This window comes from Camelus bactrianus, chromosome 25, assembly GCF_048773025.1.
Source record: "Camelus bactrianus isolate YW-2024 breed Bactrian camel chromosome 25, ASM4877302v1, whole genome shotgun sequence".
In the NCBI taxonomy this organism is placed as follows: domain Eukaryota; kingdom Metazoa; phylum Chordata; class Mammalia; order Artiodactyla; family Camelidae; genus Camelus; species Camelus bactrianus.
In genome coordinates, this window is record NC_133563.1 from 11,408,252 (window position 1) to 11,433,051 (window position 24,800).

The 24,800-nt window shown below is 33.0% G+C and overlaps 1 protein-coding gene and 1 pseudogene across 12 annotated transcripts in view; one reads left to right on the forward strand and one right to left on the reverse strand.

Moving 5' to 3' along the window:
- Positions 1-24,800, forward strand: part of RIMS2 (regulating synaptic membrane exocytosis 2) — a 509,607-nt gene that overhangs the window by 383,049 nt on the left and 101,758 nt on the right. For 5 of the 12 annotated variants that reach the window (XM_074352612.1, XM_045517252.2, XM_074352613.1 and 2 more), the window contains one exon: positions 6,579-6,751. The exons of 6 other annotated variants lie outside the window; for them this stretch is intronic. In XM_074352612.1, the coding sequence (XP_074208713.1) occupies positions 6,579-6,751 (173 nt within the window). Of the gene's footprint in view, positions 1-6,578; positions 6,752-7,737; positions 7,868-24,800 lie in introns of those variants that run through there. One more of the 12 variants, XM_045517250.2, reaches the window with a different exon arrangement.
- Positions 19,107-19,179, reverse strand: LOC123617091 (small nucleolar RNA U3; annotated as a pseudogene).

Consider the following 24,800-nt stretch of genomic DNA (forward strand, 5'->3'; position numbering starts at 1 on the left):
TGTTCATAACAGAAAAACTGACAAAATTATCTGAGTAAGTAAGTTTTTGTTTTTTTTGTTTTTTGTTTTTTTTTTCATAAACAAGGACTCCAAGCAGTAGCCCTGGTTTAGTAATACTGTTAAAGAAGCCAAGGTCTTTGTTCTTAGAGCTTGTCTTCCTGCTCCCCATTCTTACAGTAAGACATTCATCCCCATTGTCACGAAGTGGCTTCTCACTTAGGCTCATGTTTAAACTCCAATCAAAAAGAAAGGTGAAGTGGGAAAGGCAGACATCTTAATGTCTGAGCTAGCCCGTTGTAATCAGGAAAGTAATAGTTCTCTCCATACCCTGCTCCCTAAATTTCTGCTTATACTCCAGAGGCCAGATTCAAGTCAAATGATCACCGTAGCTACAAGACAACTTGAAAAATGAAGTTCTTTTATTATTGTTGTTGTTAGACCACCCAGATAAATCTGATTCTTTTAGTAAAGAACAAAAAGGGAGAGAGAATATTGGTAGGCAGTCAGCAGCAAATATAACAAGTAAGTAGGTATAACAGACTCTAATTATCAGTATGAAAGACCAAGGACCCATTCATAAGTCCCAAGTAACTAATATTGAGATATTTGTTTGCATAAAATGAGTGTTATTTCTTGAATGATTAGGATGGAGGATATTGGAGAAAGAGAAGTCAAAGATAACTCACAAGTCTTCTAGGTTTCAGTTAGAATATTGAACCTAAAATAGTGCAGGGAATAAAGGTAATACAAAAACAGCTGGTTTGGAGTGAAAGAGAATAATTTGGTTTTTGGCCACACTGAATTTGATGTACCAACATAACAACATATGGGAAATGTCCTCTTAGCATCTGGAAAGATAGTTCCGAAGCTTGGGAGAAAAGTGAGGCAAAAGATAAGGATTGATTAGTCATTACCTGAGTAGGAGATGGATTAGATCATTCTGTGGGAACACGTATAGTGAAAAGGAAAGCAGGCTCAGGACTGAAAGTTGGAAAAATAGAATTTAAGATCAGGTTAGAGAAAGCGAAGCCATCAAAGGAGATTAAGAAGGAATAGTCAGAGAGATGGGGAGAAACCATGAGTGACTATCTGGGAAGTCGTTACGGAAAAGTTTCAGGAAGAGAGAGGACTTCGACAACATTAGAAGTAATAGCAAAAGCAAGAAAGAAGAAAACTAGAAAGATACTACTGGCTGGTATTAGGACATTATTGGTGTTTTCTGTTTGTTTTTGTGAACAGTTCCCATGAATGGTAGATTAGAATGGGTAAAGAGTTAAGGATCATGAGAAGGAAAATGGTAAATGCATTTGTTAAAGGCAAAAGCACAAACTCTGCAGCTTCCTGAGATTTCATTGCAGAATTGGCATTTCTGTCTCTGAAAAATATGAGGAATCAATGGAAGTAAATAAAGGGTGATGTTTCTCAAGGAACAGCTGATTACTAAGAGACTTAGCATTCCCACATAGTCAAGCCTTTGGGAAAGTCATAATTGACTACTAGCAATAATTCCACCTCTACAAATTCTCCAGGAAAAATTTTTAACCTTACAAATTTCCTTCAGACCGAGAGACAGGAGCTCTTCAGTAAATTTTGGCCTTGGGCTAATGACTACTGTTTGTACAATTGTGCTTTTTTAAAATTTTAAGCTGTTCTTGTTATTCCATCTTTCACAAGATTTCCCTTGATGAGTAATTTACAGATATGATATGTGATTGGCCCTTAACACCTGACGAGTCTTTGTGAGTCCTACAAACAGTGCATGTATTTCAAAACCCCCACCCTGGTGGTGTGCTCTCACTCTGCATTCGGTGACACTTGGTAACTTGAAGTTAGCCTCAGTGGGAGTATTTATTCCTGAGAAAACAACAAACTCTGTAAATCAGAGCTTTTTCCTTTTGGATAGCTGGTTGTTGAACACATATCAGCACACGACTTCCCATCACAGAGAATGAAAGGATTAGGTGACTAAACTCTATTCAGCTACCATCACAGTTGTTGACAAAGTAGTTTGATGCTTCATGCTGGAGATGATACATATAAAATGCTGACAACTTTCCTTACAGCAGAGATCTGATGATATGCTGTTACTTTCCACTTACGTTAGATAAATAGGGAGAACATTAACTTTTCCAGGCCACTTAGAACTCTTTAGAGTCTAGAACGTCCTGGAAAATAATAATTTCCTGTAAATTTTTCTAGTTCATGATCTGCGTAATAGTAATGTGCAAAACATCAAAACGTTGTCGGGAAAAGCTTCCTCTCTGTCGTCCAAGATTTTAATGATCTCCAATCAGAGCAGAGTTTCAGCTGAGCTCCTGTAATTCTATGCAGTAAACCTTTTTCTGTTTTTGTTCCATTACAGAGAATGATGAGCACATCATTCATTGTTCATCTGTCAGCTGTAAACTAATATATGCTAATTGTTTAAAGCATCATTTATTGTATAGTGCCAAACAGCACCAACCATTTCCTAAATAAATGAACTTATTCAAATTCATAGCTCATTACCTTGGTATAATAATAATTTAGCTGCTTCTATCTCACTGTTAAATTATATAGCTTTTGTTGATCATACTTTAGGAAAAGCAAAAAAGAATGAATAGTTTTAAAAGTAAACTCCCATAGTAGGTCATTTATTACTTTGATTTGGGTTTTTTTCTGTGAATTGTATATGTGAAGATGTTATATTCTAAATGTGTTGAAAATATGTTCTTTTAATATAATTTTATTTCTTTTAATATAATCTCTTTCCACATTTCTCATTCTGTTTATCACGTGTCTATTTGTAATGCAAACCTCAGCTAAATCCCAAAGGTAAACATGCTCAGTTGCATGGAAATAGAGAAATGTATTTGGTACAAGCCTTGAGTAGACAGCAGAATCATCATCAAACTAGAGCTTTTAGCTAACTTGTAGTCTTTCTTTATTTAGACTGTTCCATTCAGTGGCTTTTTATTTACGGCTTGCTGCTTTAGGTGCTGGAAATGAGCAGCTGGTAGGTGCTAACTAAGCATGCTATTGGGTATTTTGAATATATTATTTCTCTTACTACTCACAAGAATCCTTAAAATGGGACTTATCCTTATCATACTGGTACAAAAGCAAAATCTTAGAGTTTAAATTAAATTAAATATTTGACTCTTAGGTGCTAAGAGAGTTACAAAGATAAGGAACATATTGTTCTGGCTTTTCAGGGCTTATATTCTAATAGAGGGTTTGAAAATTAACTATGACCACACTTAGACACACACCTATAACAAGAGATAGCATGTGATGAATTATATAAAGGCATAAAATTATAGTATGTGGAATCACCTTTCCTTAAATTTTGCATATCCAAAATTTTAGTTCAGCAAACTTTATCAGCTGAGAGGTTTTAGTCAAAGATATGTGTAATGTACATCATGTGTGTCTAAAAAAAAAATTCTTAAGCCTTAGGCTAGCCTTTATGCACCTGTGAATCATAGCAACAGGATCAAAAGTCATGACAGCCTAAAAAGATGAAGGCCAGAATATGCAAAGTCAGAATCCTAACTACCGAAGTGCAAAAGTCAAATATGCAGTTAGGATTCAGAAATGAAGGCAAAGAAAAGCAGACAAGACCAATCAGGGAGACATGGGATACACAAATACCAGGTGGCTTTGGATTTTAAGGTAAAATACCAGAGACAGACATTAAAAATGAGGCATCTTCTATGTCTGCCTAGAGGTGTCATGTATTTCCTGCTGAGTTAAAGATATTCCTTATCCTGCAGTTGAGAATCAGTAGTTCCCTGTGAGGTGATGGGACATGAGTGAACCTCCCAAATGGGGAAGGTGAGGCCTGAGGACATACTAGGAGTCAGTGGGAAAGTTTGGTTTAATATTTTATTTTGCTTTATAAACATATTTTTCTGGAATGAATTTCTTGGATATATGTAGAAACAGTTATATTTTTATTATAGCTTAGAGCAGCCCTAAAATAATAAATTTATTGTTGGATAATCTGCCTATTATTTCTTTTGTTAAATAAATATATTCCTGGAATTGATACTAAGCCAGTATTCAGTTACTATCTAATCATCATCATCGTCATCATCACCATTTGTCACTTATTAAACACTTCTTATGTGTCCAATATTGTGCCAAGTGCTGTACGTACATTATCTTATTTAATCCTTGCAGCAAACCTAGGAGATGGGTACGACTGTTGTCCACATTTTAACAGATAAAAAACTGGGACTCAGAAGCAATTAGCCCAAGATCACAAACCTAATAATTTATGTAGCCAGGATTCATACCAATGATTCAGTCTTCCTCCAGAACCATGTGCTTTGAATAAGTACATTTACCTTTACTACCTCCTACAGTCAAAACTTAGGACTTTTCATTTGAATTTAGATGATATGATAATCCCATGAGCAAAAGCAAAGAAAAATATAATACCTAAACTGCTTTTCTATCCAATAATAAATTGCTTTTAAAGATATAGATAGCAACATGCTTCCCTTTTTTATTAAAAGTTATAAGAATGCGAAAGGTAAAGTTCCCCCAATACAGTATAGTATCTATGGAACAATTTAATAATTTTGAAAAATTTCTTGAAACATCCATTTTTCAAGAAATGTCCCAAAGATACATAAGTAAAATGAAAGACTTCCATTTGTGTTTCAACTTGAGATCAAATTTACTTTTAATAAATTCTGTGGAAAAAAGTAAATATATATATCCAACATTGTCTATGTTAGCCAGTATTTACTGGCTATATATGTGTGTGTATATATATATATATATATATATATATATATATGTATTTTTTTTAATATACTGATTAGCACAGATAATGTTGGCTCCATCCATTGAAATGCTATTCTAGGCAATGGACGAAGACATTGTCATTTAAAGTAAATTGGTTTTGATATTTTTAAATGACAGTAGTTTGAAAAAGAATACCATGGGTTAAAGGTTTTCCAAATAAATCCACTGTAAATAAATAATCTTCCTCTAAAATCAAACATAAGGGTTCTATTTACATGGCTATTTCCGGAGGGGGGGGAGAGGCAATGATTTTTTGAGGGAATTTAACTGTATTCTTTTTGATAATTAAGAATTTATCTAACAGAGTCAAAAGTTAGAGTGGAGTAAGAAAGACCATATCTCACCTAGTTTAAATATATATTTCTAGATTAAGGATATAGTTATTAAAATTTTATGGAGCCCTCAAAATAATTCTTCTATTTTACACTTGAAGAAAAGGATCGGTTATTAGCTCAAAAATATATAACAAGGTACTGGGAGATCCTGGAGAAAAAACAAACGGTCATTTGAATCTGACCTAATGTTTATGCTACACCCTATTGCCATTCAACTTATTTTACCAAAATGTTTGTATCGATCTAATGTTTTCAGTGAATTGTTATTCATAAAGGGCTATTTATTAGGTAATGATCATTCAAGTCATGGTAACTGGTTTTATATAAAATAATCATCTTTCTAATGCTTTGTGAAATATGCCAGTATCTATGATTTAAAAGATCTCCATTGTAAAACTGACCAAATAAGGATTTTTCAGCCTTACATTTAAGTGCATATTAACAAGAAAAATCTATTAGCAGATAGTCTCTTAACACAGCAATAGCCATCAGGTAGTAATGATATAGTAATAACACTGGCTACATTATTTTACATTATGCCAGATACCAGACATCTGTTATCTCTAAATTTCAGAACAGCCCTGCAGAGAAGATACTGTTTTCCTTATTATTTTATAAACAGAGTATTAAAGGTGAAATAATTTGCTCAAGATCACCCAGCTAGTATGAGTTTTCCTTACTCCAGGTTTTTCAGACTTCAAAGTCTATTCCTTTTTATGTCCCACATGTCATTAACATAAAGCATTTATGATGATTTTCAATTTACCAGAATATTTGAACACCCAGAACACTCTGCACCCTGGCTGTGTCAGATAACCATCTGATTATTTCAATTCCAGGAAGTTTGTACTCTTGTAAATAATAATGACTTTTTTTAGTATTTCTAGGAGTCATCAAAATTCCAGCAACTACTCAGAAATTAAACTTTCTCTTTTCTCTTGGATTTTCTTTTTTAAAAAGTTAGTGTTTTAATGAGTAGATTTTGTATTATCTCTAGGTTATCAGTGAGGCATCATGGATTAAAGAGAAAATTGATGCTATTAAAATTGGTTTTTATAAGTTACAATGGCAACTTCATCATACTTTTTTTTTCAAACTTTATTCAGAAATAAAAAAATTCTGCTCCCTAATATTAAGCCAAATGTTTGTTTCCCAGATTTTACCTAAATGCTCTTCCCTGAGGCCATTGCTGTTGTGAAACTGTTTTAATGGCCTTCATTGGGGTGTGGTGAAAATGCTCTAATTGCCTTTGCTGAAAACAAAGGTTTCACATAAATTGAATTTTTCTTTTAGGATAATTGCCATTCACTTTTGTTTCAAATGCAACTGAGTGGGGTTTTGCAGTATCCTCTGTGGACAATTAAAGTGCTGAAATAGGAGAAGCGAATAATTGCTTTGTGTGGTAATACTGACAACTTCTGCGTGTTTGTCAATCTGTGTTAACAGTATCGATCAGGATGGGATCCTCATAGAGGGGCAGATAATATTTCCACTAAATCTTCGGACAGTGATGTAAGTGATATATCTGCGGTTTCAAGGACTAGTAGTGCTTCTCGTTTCAGCAGCACAAGCTACATGTCTGTCCAATCAGAACGGCCAAGAGGAAACAAGAAAATCAGGTGAGTAAGGGGATTTTAGCAGGAAATTTTTCTGAATGTATTTTAGAAGATCTTTATTTTTCTTTGGATAAATATGAAATCCTTTATATTATCCTCTAAAAGGGTAATATATGTCATTAATGCAGTTAGAACTTACTTTTTGTTATATTTTGGTCTATATTTCAAACTTCTTGCCCAGAAAAGTTTTATAGAACTTAAAATAATTTTCTTGCTAGATTATTTGAAATAATATCATTAGTTTTTTGTGTGTGTGTTATTTAAAAAGTATTTTCTATTATTATATCTTTACTGAAATTAAAGTGTTGGATAATGAAAACTTATATTTCTAATGTTCTAAGGAATATGAAAAATCATACTTTAGAGGGTTTTTTTCCCCTAGTTGAATAATTTCAGTGATTCAGAAAACATAAGAACATTATTTTTTTAGTGGGATACTGTCCCATCCTCCTGAAACTTCTATAAATGCCTGGGAAAAGTAAACATTTTCTCAAGAAAATTTATAAATGTATGTTAGTATTAATTTCATTATCACCTGACCTATAGATTTTTATGGGTATCTGAACTAAATTTTTTTTTATTCCTATTGGATCAAAAAAAATCTGTAAGGGAGGGCCCACAACCTTTTTCATGCAACTTTGTAACAGGAAAATATGACTTAAAAGCAATTATGATTAAGTGTTGCTTACACAGTGCTTCTCTGGTATACAGTGGGAAAAAGTTTTCAGTGCTTAAAAGATACAATTTTTATTTATGCTTTAGTAGTTTTCATTACTTTTCTAATTAATTTTGTGTGCTTTTTTTTTTTTTAACTCTTTCTTTTTTTGTGTTTATTTGCATGCCTTCAATTTGTATTGCTTTCAAAAGGCCAAAGGGAATAGAAGAGGGAGGGAAAGAAGGGGATAAGCATGAAGAGATAGTTCATGAGGAGGAAGAGGTAAAGGAAGAAAGAATTAATGAGAACGAGAAAGGGAAAGAGATCACAAAAACATGTAATAAGGAGAAAAACAGAGAATCAGAAGACGAGGGAAAAACACAAGATATACCTAAGCAAGGGAAAGAAAAAGAACAGTGGAATAAAGAGGATTTGCAAAAGCAATTCTCACAAGATGACGACAGGTAAAATTTGCTTATTTTTGTAGACATTTCCCATTAGTAACATTGTCCTTTTTCCTACTCCTAAAAACTATTTTGCCATTTACATTTGGTTTATTTTCTTGTGTTTTATCTATTTAGCTTCTAACACAACTAATTCATATGTTGGCAAATTATTATCAGGTTGATTTGTTAAACAGTCTTCAGTTTGTATAGACTAGTTCTGAAGTCTGATTTATTGGGTTTTCAAGTTCTTTTTGACTAGGTAAATCAAAGATAAATTTCCCTTCAGTTCTTTTAGCATGAATTACTATACATTTTCCCCATTTGTAGACTCAAAACCTTTAAAATGAGATTTTGGAAGGGGCTGAAAAAATTTAGCCTGCTTTCTGAGAAATATTATATACTGGAAATGAACTTTAAAATGAGTGGCAAAATAGATAGCAAAAAAAAACAGGCTTTATTCAGTCTCTGAATAAAGAAAAAGGGCAAGTCCCTTGCCTCGTTGTGGTTTTCTGGTGGATTCTAGTGCAGTTTTGTAAGGAGGACTGTGAAGGAGAAACAGTGCTCTCTGAAAAGAAAAGATAGATGCCCCACAGCTTATTAGAACACAAACATGCTGAGTTAGGCCCCTCTGGAGATTCATTTAGCTACAGAAACTGCCAAAGAAGGAACTTTAAACAGGGGAGAAAGGGAAAAAAACATAAGCAGCAAGGCATGGAACCAACTAAGTTTTCATTTTCATAACACAATGCACGAAGTAAGTATGAAGCCATCGTTACAGTGCTGTACTGAAAGTCAAGTCAGCACAGGTACGCAGTAGATTTCACCTTTCTGTCTGAGGAGATGAGATTTCTCTATTTGCATTTATTTGAGACTGAGAATTGCCAATTGTGTACATGTAGGAGGAATTTGGTTTTCTAGTAGTCAATCTAGAATTTGATTTTGTGTTAGAATGAACTTGGTATATAGTAAATACATCCTATTATAAGCCAAATACTGCTTTATTATACCTAAATCCAATCATTATGTGTGCTTTACTCAAAATCAGTGAGAAAGTAATTGGGATAAATGTTTACCCCTTGGGTATACAGTTCAGTGGTTTAATTCTATGACACTTCCCTTTTTGTCTCAGATTGGTATATTTATATCTGTGATCTATGAAGGTTTCTATGTAACAGACATGAAATCCAAAAGTGAATATTAACTTAGATATATTTGGTGATTTCAGTCTAAACTAGTAATTTCAAGTCTGTTTGTTGTTTATCTTGATAATTATATTGGTTTATTAATGAAGGCCATTTTTCTGATTTATTGACATAAGGTCATTTCATCATTAATTCACAGAGAAAGCTTTCTAAGGTTTCTTTGGAAAGAGACATAGAGCTTCCTTTTTTCCAAAAGCAGAGCAAAATGGGAGCTTCTAATGTGTTTTCTTTTTTATAAACTGTGTAGAGAACACAGGAGCCCCTTGGTGTTTGCCTGGAGCCAAAAGCCTACGTTAGCATACCTAGCGTGGAGAGGAGAAGTTTGGAGATGATTATAACCTTAAGTTCTTGATTTTTAATATTACTTTCTTTACCATTTTCTTCTTGAAAACAGCACATTATTCTACACAGAAAAGGGAAAGATGATTCACTTCTAGCAATGAGTCATCAGGGCGCTGTGCTCTGCTTTCAGTAACTATATAATACCTCCAGAACTGTAAACCCCAGGGGGCCAGGCTAATGACTCTAGGGAAATACGTTCCATAAGATGGCAAAAAATATCAACTACAATTATTTGTGAGAAAATGTTTGTGTTGCTAATTAATTATTTCAAGATAGGATCTTGAATTTACTTTCATTTCTCAAAATAAAATGAACTATCTTTATTCTGAGGGAAAGTATGTCTAAGTGCTGCCAATAACATTTTGTTTTGGTAGTTGATGAACACAATCACAGATTGTTTAAATGCTGAGAACAAATTATATGCTTGTACAATAGTATTGGAAATAATCTTATTCTATAAATACACCACTGATGTTTACTTGTAATCCAAATTTTGTAAAGGAAAGAAATTTCTGACTTCAGAATTTGAGTGTTTATAGCAATGCTAGTATACTTAAAATTAACAAAGTGACTACTACAATGAACTAAAGCCATTTTAGTTGCTATTTTTGTTACAATAATTAGCTCTCATTGCCTGATGCAGAATTTTATTGTTTGTATTATAGTAAGCCTATTAAAGTAAGTCTTCTCAGTGTACAAGTGGGAAATGAATAGCAAAAAGTAAATTCAAAAAAAGTGCATTAAATATTCAAATATAATATTTTCAAAGTTGATTAATAAATAATACATTCATATTTAGCTATTTATATTTACACACATGTATATTAGCTTGGTTAAATGCTCCTATACCATTAATGATTATTTGATAATAATTTCTAGAAAATCCAAAATCACAATTACCATTTGAAATATTTTTTTCTCACTCTGTGAATATGGATATGCTTTAAATTTTATATCTATGTTTGCTGATTATATACCAGAGATATGTAGTAAGCTGGCTCAGAAAAAAAGTGTTTAGAGGTAAGGAACAATTATTCATTCAGCCAGTATTTATTTTAAAAATTTCTCAGTCAATGTACTATGAACTGGGGATAGAAATGAAATTAAGCATGTCTAAACCTCTGATCCTGAGGGTGAAGCAGTTTCTTAGCCTTATGTGGATGGGTGTTTAAGAATAGCTCCATATCCAAAAAATGTCGTCAAGCTGTCTAAGCAAATTCATAAGGATATATTTGATGAATGAATTTGGTACACAAGATGCGATCTTAAGTAAATCTGCAGCGGAAGATAGAAAAACAAATATTGAAAAGTATAGCATTGTCAAAGTCAACAACAGTGGTAGCTTTGTGCTCAAATTACTCATCCGTTCCCCGAGCTTCTGTTCTGGGCATATAAGACAAAAGAAAAAAAAATTCAGGAAACTAGTTATCTATAAATTTTTAGTTCTCAGACATGCCTATAAATGGTATGGAATTATATTTTCTCTTTTTAAAAGAAATGTTTTTGAGATAGGGAAATTTTTTAAAGGAAAGAGATGGCATCACTTCAAGTATTAATGAATAGCTGTTTTTAAAAGACTTAAGTCATCTAAATTAGTAGCAAAAAGTTCTTATAGTCTGTAGAAGGGCAAGAAGAATAATTGTTAATCAAATATTTATTACTGCTAACACAGGAATCAGAGTTACAGATCATAGTTAAAATGTGATAACACTTTTTCCTGGCTGTATAATAAAACTTGATGTGTACCGCATATTTACACCTGTGTTATATAGATCTTTAAAAGGGAAGCGGTATATCCCGTGCAAATAATTAAGGATTCGGAACCTAAAATAACTGGATTCTCGTTCTGACTCTGTCACGTGTCCCTACCCACTTTGGCTGGGGTGTTTTTGCTTGTCACATAGAGGAATGGATGGTTTACACTCTTTTTCATAGTTTAGATGAATGTAGTACACAGGCAAACAGGAAAGTAAGCATCTTTCTGTTACGTGGAAGATTTGTCTTTATTATCATGAACTCAAAGAAATAATCGGGACTGTGACTAACCACCAGTAGGACAAACAGCTCAACATGTTTCTGTCATTTGGCAGATGTTTCCAAAATTTAGATGACCATTTGTAATGTTTTACTGACCACTGAGTTTCTTTTGTTTTGTTTTTTGGAAGTATGTCTCAGTGCTGACCCATCCCCAGGGCATTATGCTGTTCCTACTGCTGTATTACTGATGGCTCATGTCTCCCCTTTCTCCTTGAAGCTATCTTCTGGTTAATACCACTGAAAATCTTACAAGCTCAAGTAACGTCTCTTTTGTTTTATGGTTTTGCATAAAAAGGGAACTTTTTAAAAACACTTGAATATCACTCTTAGAATTTTGATACTGTGAGGGCCCAGGAATTTGCATTTTTAAAACAAACACCCCCTCCCCCTGCACCAAGTGGTTATGATACTATCTTTGTTCTCTTTTGGGTTGCTTATGTTCCTAGTGAATTCTAAAATCAGCTTGTCAATTTGGGAGGAAAAAGGCAGCTGGGATTTTGATCGGTATTATGTTTAATTAGATCAATTTGGGAGTAATGCCATTTTAGAAAATATTATCTTCCAATCCATGAGCACAAGATGTTCCCTTTTTAAAGCTTACCGTTCTTTCAGTGGTGCTTCATGGATTTCATTGTACACATTTTGTGCTTCTTTTATTAAATTTATTCTTTGTATTTTTTGATGCTATTGTAGATGGAATTGTTCTATTCATTTCATTAATTTACTTTTATGTATTGGTCTTGAAACCTACAACCTTCCTATATTCATTTATTAGCTCTATAAGTTTTTAGTTGATTCCTTAGGATATTCTGTATAAGAGATGACATCATCTGTGACATGTGAATAAAGGTAGTTTTACTTCCTCCTTCCCAATCTGAATGCCTTATATTTCTTTTTCTTGTCTGGCCAAAATGATCACTACAGTGTTAAATAGAAATGCTCATGGAAACTTCTTAAAAGAAACAGCCAAAGAGAACTACTTTGCATTAGCTCTAAAAAGCATTTTTGGGGATATTGTCTCCAATATCACTTATCCATTTTAGAATAGTCTGTGTAAAACTTTCTTTTAAAATTTTATGAGTAGCTCTTTTTAAGAATTGATGTGTCTGCTTCACTGAAAACAAAACAGTGTAGCCCATTATGTGTTCTCCTTATCAAGTCTATCAGGAAATTCAAGTTCATAGCCAAAGACGTGATAGTTCCATTCATTTTCTTGAACTACATTGTATTAAAAATCATTATATTATATATAATAATCGACATTTTTCCTTTTGTCTCCTTAATGAGGCTTTGCGTCTTTACTCCCATTTTATTACAATTGTGTTATGTAACTTTTCTTTAAAAACTGCCTCAAATTATATACACTGCTAAATCTTAACAGTTTTCATATTTTATCATGCCAACCTTTAGAATTCAACCCCATTACATTCTCTTCTTGAAATGCTTTTTTTATCTCAGCTCTTGTTATTGTACACTCCTTTAGTTCTCTATCCATCTCTCTTGCCACCTATGTCTTCTCTGTGAGTTTTCTATCCGCCCCTCCCATGTTGATATTTTCCAGAATCCCATCCTAGGCCCTCTTTTCTCTTCATGTTCTATCTTGATAGTACTTTCTCCCATGGCTTCCAATACACCTGTAGATTGATGACTTCCAGTTCTGTATTTCCAGCCCAGATCACATCCTTAATCATCTGCCAGATCTATCTAATCCTGTTCTGGCCATCTTCTTGTCTGTCCTGGGGACGTACCAAGCTCAGCATGTAAAAATTAAGTTCATCATGCCCCTTATAGAACAGTCAACCAAATTTAATAACCTCCTTCTCCTTTTGTGCTCTCTTTCTCAGTGAGTGGTACCAGCATCCTCATACGTGCCCAAATCAGGAACATGGTCTTGACTCTACTAGTCCCTCTGCACTGAGCACAATTCCCTCCCTCTAATCTCCAAATCTTATTGATTCTGAGGCTTAATTACCTCTGAAATATGTCCATTCCTCCCTAACCCTATTTCTACTTCCATAATTTAAGCTATTATCTCTTATGGAGATTAGTTTAGTAGGAAAATCCTATCTTTTAAAAATAATAGCCAATAAATCTGAGCTCGTTGTGCTAATAGCATAAAAAATGAGTGGTCAGTTTCTCTGAAGTAGTTCATTTATAAATTGTATACTTTTAAAAGATGAACTTTATACTGTATGAATTATATCTTATAAAATGCTCAAAAGGTCTCTGCAGAACCAAAGAAATCTATATTCTATGTTGCTCCTTCAGTAAGTGTTATGAGTATAGTAGTGATAAAATGCAGATGATAGTCTGTTTAGGGTTAAGTTTGTCAAGCATTTTTTTTCTATTCCAATACTCCTTAAGCGCCATCTTTCTCTAAAATGTTCTTTCTCTTTTTTAAAACTCTTGCATGCATTTTTAACATCACCAGGGTGCTGAAGATGAATAAAACACAGATCTTATCCTCAAGAAGAGGTGATGATTTTCATTTCCCTTTTATGTGAAAAAGATAAATTTCCCCACATTTATCTTTTTCACATAAATATAATTGTTGGCCTAAAACTGTGATCTGTGTGTGTGTGTGTTATAGAAATAAGCTATTCTCATAAAAATTTAGGAAAACTACTGGGTTAAATGTTCAGTCTCCATTGTATTATTTTCCCTGTGTGGTAAATTTGAGTGTGCTGTGACTTCACGGTCTCCATATTGGATCAATGAAAGTGAGACATTTGAGATTTGATCATGTATATGGTCTGCAGAGAAAGAGCGTTTGAAGATAGAAGTACTGAAAAGGCACAGCTACTAGAATAAGAAGCTGGACATGGAGGAGGGGTTTGGGTCAGAAGCACAGGTGGATGGATTGGCTCAAACCAGAAGAGAGACAGGTAATAAAATAGATCAGTTATTAGACAGGGAGTTGGGAAGTTGGTTGTGACTGCCTGATGGCCCTAATGTTCTCAGTCACATAGAAATAAGAATATAAAGGTTTGGAAGCTGAATTTCAGATTTGATTTGAAGATTTGGAATAATCACTGAAGAGAATATGGAAAAGTCGCTGACCAAAGACAAATTAAAAAGTTGATAAATAGTTCTGCAGATCTGACTGATGATAGGAGACCAGCCATTTCAAGAGACACCTACATGAGAGAGTAGTGCGATCTTTTCTAGCAGCACTGAGCCCATCCAAGCATAGAAACGGAAGTCAGATTGTAGCATTTGTGGAGGAGTGGGAGTTTTGATGGGGTTGTTGGGAAAATAGCAGTGGAAAGCAATTGAGGATGCTTGTGTAACTGTCAGTGTTAAGACAAGAAGGAGGAAATGTTCAAACGGTAACTGATAGACTAGAAGAATACAGAGAAAATCCAAGAGTTGGAAAACTAATCATGTCTTAAAAAAACAAGTTTAGGGTACTGGGAGGGTAAGAGATTTTTTAGTTAGAGTATATCATACTTAAGATTTTGTAGTGGGGCTATTTTCATTAGTTGACAAATTCTAAGACAAGCATCGGAGTAAGGAGAAAAGTGGATGAAGAATAAATACGGAGGTAACTGGAGATAAATGAGTTTTGAAATTATGAGGCATTTGGTTGGGTCTTCTTGATGAACACTTATGTTTCATAGAATTATGAGAATTGGGGAATTGAAAAGACTAAGCCAGTTCCTAAAGGCTTCGTGAATGAGCCAGTGGCCATGAGGTCATCAGACGATAGGGAGAAAGTTTAAAAAAGGATTGTTATATATTGGCATAGCCAGAAGTCATGAACTGCAAAAATAATTTAAACTTTTTTAAAAAGTAGAAGAGAAATATATATATATATTTTAAAGAGCCAGTAATTAGAAATATGACAACCTATAAAAAAAGGTTTTGTTACTGGAAAGGACTTCAAGGGAAGCAGTGTCTTAACTCAACTAGGTTTTAGTTAAGACAGTAGTAAAAAGGGTTACGAATGAGTAGGAAGCATGGAGCTTTGTAACAGCGCCACCTGGCTTTCGCTTTGCTTCTGGTGTCGCCACATTTTCAGCATGGTTGTCATATACTTACACTTTATTACTACATCTCTTTTCTTTGATATGAAATGGGAGTCAGCGTTAATTAAAGTTTACTCTCACATCTTACACAAATTTTAAGAGACATACAGTTTAATTGACTTTGTAATGTAATCATTATTAGCAATTTCTGTTAATTTGTTTTTCTGTGGAGACTGGTTATTCTATCCTGTTATTACACAGAAAATCTTACTCAGAGTTTCCTACCCAGATTCATTTTTAATGATGACTTAATTTAATTGTGGTTAGAATAGCAATTGAGGATTATATCCCTTTAAAATGTCCACTAGTGTTTATTTATATATTAAATTTTTGTTTTCTGGCATCACCAGTATTGATTAATCTATACGTAAATAATGTTTCTATAGACTTATCTAAAATGGGTACAGTTTATTTTTATGCTCTTTTTTACATTTATTTCTAACATTTTCCTTACTGGCTGTATGTTAGAGAGTAATATAAATTTAGTGTGAAAGTAAGAAATAATTAAATTGTAATGACTTCTACCATACAAAATAATAGCAGTAGAAAAAACTGCTGCAGTAGCTTCCATCATATTCAATATTTATTTTTACAAGTCAAAAAGGACAGTTAGCCTACCACTTATTCTAAACTAAATGCAATATTCTGACCTGTGGCTCCTAATAGAACAAGTACCCTTCAGAATGAACAAACTTAACCTATAGAAGTTTGATTTTTATAGAAATAATAAAAATAAGATCAAGTTTGAAGTCAAAGAATTTCCATGCATGAGTATTGCTGTGTTAGATGCCAGTATATCAGTACAGTGTGGTATTATATAGTATAGCTTCATTTTCAAATTCTGATTCTCCATATAGAAAAGGAAGTAAAAGTCAAAAAAAGAAAATCCACAAACACCTGGCCTGAGATTTTAGAACCTTAATGACACAATTCAAGGCTTTAATTTTTAGCCTTGACGCCAGCCTTTCACACTTACTGACCCTTCTCCTTACGGGCTCTTGCTTTTGTTCCTTTGTGTGTTTGCTCACATCGATTCTCGTGTCTAACATGTGGTTTCCTGCTTTCTCTTTGTGCATAAAGTACCTGCCCATATTTTAATACCCAACTCAAATACCAGTTCACCCAGAGATCTCTTCTCTTCCTTCACAATTTATTTAATATTCTGTTACAGTAACAGTTTTTTTTGTGTCCCTCACTTTCCTCCCCTGTGATACCATTAATTATGTATACATTTAATCTACCATGGTTGACCATTAGCTAGCCTTTTGAGGATACAGTATATCTATCATTTTTTTGTTGTTGTTTTGCTTCCTAATATCTACAGTATTTCACACATAGTAAGTAAGCACTCAGTAACAGTTTGTATGTGAATGTATGAATGAGAGAGATCCTAAGAAAGCAGTGAGTTTCGAGGTGTGGAGAGCTTGTAACACAGTGCCTCGGGCACAGTGCAGTACCCAGCGTGCTCATCTCAATCTTCTTTGACAAAAGTCTTTAAATAGGCCAAGAGATCTTTTTTCCCCCCAATGAAAAGAAACCTATTTCAGAAGTCAGTGAAATTTACTTCAGAGGAATTTGTTTTATGACACACATGTATTCCGTTTAGGAAAGATTTAGTTGGTTGGTTGGTTTACTGATTTGATTGGTTGGTTTATTCATTTGATATATGATGAATGATAATCATTATTTTATAGGTAAAAATCCTGTATGAAGTCTAACAAAAATGGGAGAAAAACATACAAGAAGAGATAACAAAAGTGTTCATTAGACAGTATTTAAAGATTAGACAAACTCATACCAATCTAATGTGCCTCAAAAGAATAGTGTAAAATGAATTCTCAAATCCTGTTGAAAGGTGCAAAGATGAGAGAAATGATAATCCTTTGGGGATGGCAAAAATAAGAAACTTTGTAAATTAGTCTTCTGAGACTTTCTATCAAAATATTTTGAATAGGTTATGTGTAGCACTTAATACTAAAGTTATCTGAAGACAACTGCATATTTTCAGGTCACTAAGAATAAATCAACTTTAATTTACTATTTCTGTCTATCATGGACCATGAATTACTACCTTACATGGTGCACCTGTCACGTGCAGAGACTTAGCCTTCCAGTCTGGCACGTTGGGGATTCAGCCGGCTTGCAAAGTTGTGAATAAGAACTTGATGCCATGTTACACTGACTCACAGTAAGCATGATATCACTTATCATCATCCAAAATTTATTTTTAGTATTATAATAAGTAATACCTAAGTCCTCCGAAAATATACATGAGAGACAATATAGCACGATGGTTAAAACTTAGCTCTGGATTCAGAAAGAGCAGGATTGAATCGTGGTTCTAACGATATCAACTTGGGCAAATAAAAACCACCTTCTTCACCTGGATATTGGGGGTAATAATAGCAATTTTCTTGGAGGGTTGCCATCAAAATTAAGTGAGATTATATCCTTATCGATCTTAACATCATTCCTGACACATGATAAGCATTTGATGTACAATAGAGACTGATAAAGAAAGAAACAGAAAGGAGACAGAAAATAAATTTATAAAATTCTCACTTTTTTTTTAGCTTTTTAGAACTGCATATGTCATAGAAACTTCTCTATAACACTTTGCCAGATGACAATTAGAATAAGATAGATCCTTCTTACATTTTGTACAAGAGAAAATAATATCTGAAATATAAAAAGATTTCATTGTAAGATGATTTCAAAAAGTATTATGGTAGAGATTCTGGAAAATGTTTATGAGATTTGTTTCATAGTTTGAAATGATTGACCTTTAATGGTCTTGGAATTAAAAGGATTTTGTTCCTTAAATTGCCTTCGTTTATTCAGCAAATATTTTTTAACATCTTCTCTGTGCCACATCCTGTGCTAAAATACTGGATAACAAGACCAAATCCCTCCCCTCAAAGAGCTTGAAGTCTAGAGAGGAGATAGAGAAGTAAATAAATGATTACAAAATAGAGTAAAATTGTAAAAAGTGATTTTAATATGTGATTTGATAATACTTCCCTTTAGTAAAACATTTTAATAAACCACTTAATTATCTCATTTAAAGCTCTCTACTAACTTTGAAGTGCAGGTGTGTGGAAAATTGAAGTTATAGACTATCTAAATTGCCCATTATTAAATAATTTAAGTGTCAAGGTAGCAATAGAAAACATACCTTTCGACAACAAAATCCAGTGTTCCTCCTACCTCACCTGTACAGTGCTTTTAGAATAAATGAACTGAGGCAAGAAGAGACAGGTGACTCAGCATTACCTAAGATAAGAAAACAATCTCAGAGGAAAATCGACAATTTCTTATAAGCCTCTAACCATTTGAAGAGTCCTTCTGAATTAATAGCTTAAGAACATATTTGAAGAGCTTTGTTAAACAGTTGTCTTAGCTCTGATGCAAACCGAGCATAAGGCTTTTAAAAATTTAAAAAGTAATTAAAATTAAAACATTATTTTACACTTGAGTCTCCTAGGTCCTCCTACTTAGTCTTTTTAAAAAAATCTTCCTACTGTATAAATCTGAAAGGGTCTCCAGCGAAAATCAGTCAGCAATGTAAGAATGTGAAGTGTGAATACTTAGAAATATAAAAAGTCTTTTAAATCAGTGTTTTCCAAGTGTATTTTTTTTTTATGTAGAAAGGGTGCTGTACACACTCAGAGAAACTTCTCTAGTAACGAACTATAGAAATGATCCCTGAAAGTAGAGTCTTTCCAAGTGTATTTTCAGAAATTGATACCATGAGCTAATGCTTAAAAATAAATGGTTTTAAGATCAATAAGTTTGTTCTACATATGCTGCCCTTATCTTCTCACAGTATAATCAGCACTCCGAGAAGGTCTGTATTAAAGTTGTGTTTAAACCGGTGTTCCCCAAACTTTATGATGGACTCTTTTAATGTAATGCTTCCAAAATTTGACAAACTTTAATTTTCCATTTCTAACTTTGGCTTCCATTATCTCCGTGAAATAAATACTTTTACTGTTGCTGACTTACACATAAATTATGCTACCAAATTTGAGGTTGCCCAGAAGAACTCCTTAGAGCTGAGAAAACTTACTATAGGGATTGATCCTGTCCCTAAAGAAGCAGACTGGTGAGACTAGGAAAAGAATTGTAAAATCAGGTAGGAATTAGCAAATCCAACAAAGAGGGAAAAGTATTCTCCAAGGAATATGAGATAAGATTTGGCTTTCAAGTAATGACACTGTTACATAATACATTATAGCTTATATAGTTTAACAAATATCATGAACATTCATCATTTTTGCTGACTTTATACATATACTTTAAAGTTTAATTCACTGTCTATTATTTAGGGAATCAGTTATCCTCTCTGCGCTTCAAATAACACATTTGCTTGGGACCATTAGTTGCAGAAATTAAAGGAGGTTACAGGTGTAGGGCTCCACTTATGTCATGTATACATATGTGTATGTACTTTGTGTGTGTGTGTGTGTGTGTGCGTGTGTGTGCATGTGTGTGTCTATGCCATACTCTAATCTAGCACATGCTTGGTAGAAATCTCCACTTCCCAATTTCCCCCTTCATGAATTGTTCCATCTTACTCTTCACTTAATGACTTCTTATTTCTAATTTTTTAGACTCCCAGAGTTGGTTTTACATTATTATTTAATGGTTATGTAGTCCGTGACTCCCATATCTAGTATCTTAACACATCATTAAACTTTACTATTTCAGCATTCATTGGAATATACTCCTCTTCATTAAAAGAATTACGTCTATATAGGAGAAGCAAGAAAATTCTTTGATGTTTAAGGATATATAAAATATTCATCAAGGTCTATCAATATGGTGATGAGTGAATATTATAAGGGAAATATTTATATATTCTTTTGTTAATATAGAGCTACTTTGTCCTGTTATACAAAGTCTTCACTTTATTGTAATCATTTTTAGTAAGTGATAATGTTAGTATCATATTTGAAGTGATTTATTGGTTAAAATTTTATTTTGTGTAACATACATACATACAAATATACTATATATGCTAATATACATATATTCATACATTATACATATGTATATATTATGAGATTTTAACAGTAAACTTGAGAGATTGACAGAACAGGTTTTATTATTTACATTTTGAGATAAGGATTCTCCTTGTTTAATATTCTGATGCTTCTCTAATGAAGTGAATTTGGAATTTAGGATGAATCTGTATAAGTGGTTATCACTGCAAAAATGGAAGGATCCTGTGATTTAGGCACGCTTTTCTCAGGGAACAGTGATACTTAGGGAGGATTGAAGGTTTAGCTTCATGGAAGCAGAGTCTTCACCTGTTCTGGCACTGCTGTGTTCCCAGTCCCCAACGCAGTGTAGGCCTGCAACAAATATTGTGGAAGAATGAATGGATGAATGACTGCCTAACTATTTCAGTAATTTTTTGCAGGTGTTTTTTCTTTGAAACAGCTGAATTTAGACAAGGGATTAGAAAGGTAATTCTAAAAGATAAAGTTTTTAAAATACAAAGTAATTAGATAAAATTGAGTGCTTTTTCTCACTAATCTTTTAACTGCTATGAAGTATTGTAATCATCGTATTCCCTCTTCTTGACTGCAATTTTACTTATTAACGACTCACAAAATCTTAATGTAGAGCTTCTCTTTCATAGCTAGACTCTTATACATGAAAAGCCACAAACCATTATTGGCAGATACTTTAGAAGTTACTTGGTACTCTGAATGAAAGTAGGACTCCCCCATATCAGTGGTCCCCAAACCACGTTCACAAACATATCACTAGGGGAACTTTTTAAAAACATTAATTCTGTGCCCTTGACGTGAGAATCCTATTCCAGTATCTCTAGATGTGATTATCATCTGAAAAGTAAACCAAGTTATATTTAAACCAGTTTATGTATATATATATATATATATATATATATATATATATATATACACACACACACACATATATATGTATATATATATGTATTCATATATCACAGACACTGTAATACATATTTTAAACACAACATAGTAATTATTATTATTTGTAAAGATAGATAGGAATTCTTTTTTAAAAAAAAACTCCTTTTTCTATTGGTCTAACAAGTGTAAATAGTAGTAGTAATACACTTTACCGATATATTTTTTAAACAATAAAGACCTTTTCTTATTATCACTCTAAGTATAATAAAACATTGTGTGGGTTTGGAATAATACTGTGTGCAGTGAGTAACATCAATGACTAAGCTTTGGGAATCTGCTCACAGCCTTGCCTTCATTTTTTTTGATCTAGTAACTCAGAAATTTATTTGTACAAGTTTAATTCAGCTTTGTCCAAAATTCATCACACTGTTCATAATAATATTTAAGTTACATAAATGATATATATGAGCATACAGTGTGTATATTGGCATATTTTCTGTATTTCATGGTTATCTTATAATTTAATGCACTCAAACAGGTTTACAGCTTTAGGGTAGTGGGACTTTAAATTTGTGTAGGAATATATTCTTTTGAAAGAAAATTTATCTTTGAGAATTTCCAGAGAATGTAATTATGAGCGAAATAATCTTGGCATTTTCTATTGATTGGTTTTTGTGGAGTATTGTCTTCTGCTTTAATCAGCAAAACTCAATATCTTAAGTATTTGGGAAACTTTGTCTTATCTCTTATACTGAATTCTGAGATATTTACATAGCTTTATCAAATCTCTAGTTGCCCTCAGGCTGCCCAATATGTATATACACTTACATATCTTACTGTATAATTTAAGGGAATTCTTAAGTCATTGAGTTGATTTTTACTAGGACAATTATATTATGATTACAAAGGCTGTTTAATTTCAATAGAAATGGACAGCAGTTCTGGACAGAATATGCCATGAACTTCTGTTGGCATGGGCTACTGAAGATTTCAGCAGAAGAAATAAGTTACGAGAAAAAAATAAAAATACGTCTAATGACTAAGAGAGTTACCTCAATGATAGAGAACTTTCCTTTTTTTAGTTCTATTTTATCTGTTTATTATGGTAGATAAAAAAATTTTAATTTTAAAATTCTTTATGTAGTGGGAGAGATAACTTATTACTATAAAGGAAGAACTTTATAAGAAGGAGTTTATGAGAATTTCATAGGAAAAAACTTGATAAGTATATTCACTCTATTTCCAGTTGATAGTCATAAATTCTTAGGTTAAAGTTTCATGGTTAGTGTACATAAAACATTTTTTTAAATTATTGTATAGAACCAAAATTTTTACGTGCCTATAGTGCTTTAGGCATGCTTTAAATCTAGATTTTAATCTATATATATTTGGCAGTTAAAGAAAAATGCTTGGCAAAATATACTTTGCCCTTAAGTTTGAACAGCAAAATTTCCAAGTAAGTTCAAAATGTCCTAGTATTCATTTATTCATTAGAGTAAGGTTGTCTAAATGTTAATTTTAAAAGATTAGTTTTAAGTTAAAAATTATGGTATATTATCCATTTTTGTTTACTTCTAAATTTGATTTCTCGGTGTTCTCTCTGAAACAAAATTTATGGTACAAATAAAGCACGTCTGTTCCGGCAGTCAGCTTCTACTTAACATGTGTCTGTATCCTAGGTTGGTGTTGAGTAAGGGCAGTTTAACCATTCTTGCCTGTCATATTGCTGCAGTCTTGCTCAAAAAAAAAACCGATGGTGACTGAAAAACTGCAGTGTCCTAGAGCCAGCAAAAATGGCACACCCTTATCTGTTACTTGAACAGCAAAAGCAAATGCATTTATGGATAGAAATTTTGATTGAGGTTAATATTCTGTCATGTTTAATAAAACAATTATTTCAGAACTCTATTTCTACTTAAACATAGTAGAGCTCATATATTTTTTGACAAATGTAGAGCACATTGTAATAAGTAGAGTTAATGTTCAATAATTTTCCTAGCATATTTCCATGTCATAGTAGAAACAGCATTCAACTGAATAGGTTCTAATTCCATCTGGTGATGAGCAAGCACTCTGTGAGACCTGGGGCAAGTGTTTTCATTTCTCAGTTTTCTCACTCCTGTGGAGAACAAACCAGGTGATGCCCAAGTCTCTTTCAGCAGTTCGACTCAGATTTGTCATCATAATTTTAACATTTAAGTAACATTTAATGTAAGCATTAAAAATTTAATCTAAACCACAAAGAATATGAGCTAGGTCTTAATTTATGTTTGAAAAATGAATGCTTAATAGTTTTTGCTTTTACCCAATAATATAAAGCATATTTATATTATCATTTGAATGAGCCATTTAATTCCTCTAGTTAGTTATTGATAATTTCTTGAAAAAATACCTAGCAACTTTTTCATCTGTATTTTCTACCTCCATTGGATAATTGTGAGATGTGTTTCTAGGCTGAAGACAATATATTAGTCTTTTCTGTATTGAGAAACCAAAAATAATCATTTGTTCTCAATGAGAAATATTGTCTTAGATTAAATAAATAACTCATTAACTAAGAAAGTTAAGGGCTATTGTTATGCACGCTTTTGGTTCATTTTATAACACGGTGTGTAATCAAATTAAACAATGATTTTTATTTACAACTTTTTAAACAAGTTTTCTAGGAAAAAATACTGGGCTGGTAGTCTTAGGCAGGTCAAAGCTAGTGGAGGACCTGGACATTTAAATAATTATAACACAGTATTATAACTACTATTATAAAGATATATTCAATAATTGAAAATTTCTTAGTTACATATACTGAATGTTACAAAGTTAGACAAATAATCAATGATTCTTCATTTTCCTCATATAAAGAAATAAGTGTAAAGGGGAGAGTCTTGGGAGATACCAGTCAAGTTTTAAAGCACAAATGCACATTCCCAGTTGCGCCATATTCCAGCATATGATGCATTAATTCAGCATATTACTATTCCAATTAATCTGAAAAGTAAGTTACTTTAGTTTGGTTTTAATAAGGTGATGGACTGGAGAGATAGCAAGAGGGGACAAGAGAAGGAAAAATCCAGGAGTATTACAAAGAATGAATCAACAGGGTTTGCTTTGATTGAGTTACTTTGTTCATTTATTCAACGACCATGTATTGAGTGCTTGTTAAGTGCCAGGCCCTATTCTGTGTGCTTGGGGTACAACAATGAACTCACAAACTTACTGCCGTCATGGAGCTTGCATTCTGATGGAGGAGACTGACAAGGAAGAAAATATATTGGGTGTGAGATGAGGAGAGGAGAGCAGGATGACAGTGCGCGCTAGAATAGAAGGAGACGGAAACGCTGCCTCACTGCCTGGAGAGCAGGTGCAGATATAATTCCAGGAAGTCAGTGCAGGTTTAAGAATTGTGAGCTTTGTGTGGAGTCTGAAATTAACAAGAGTG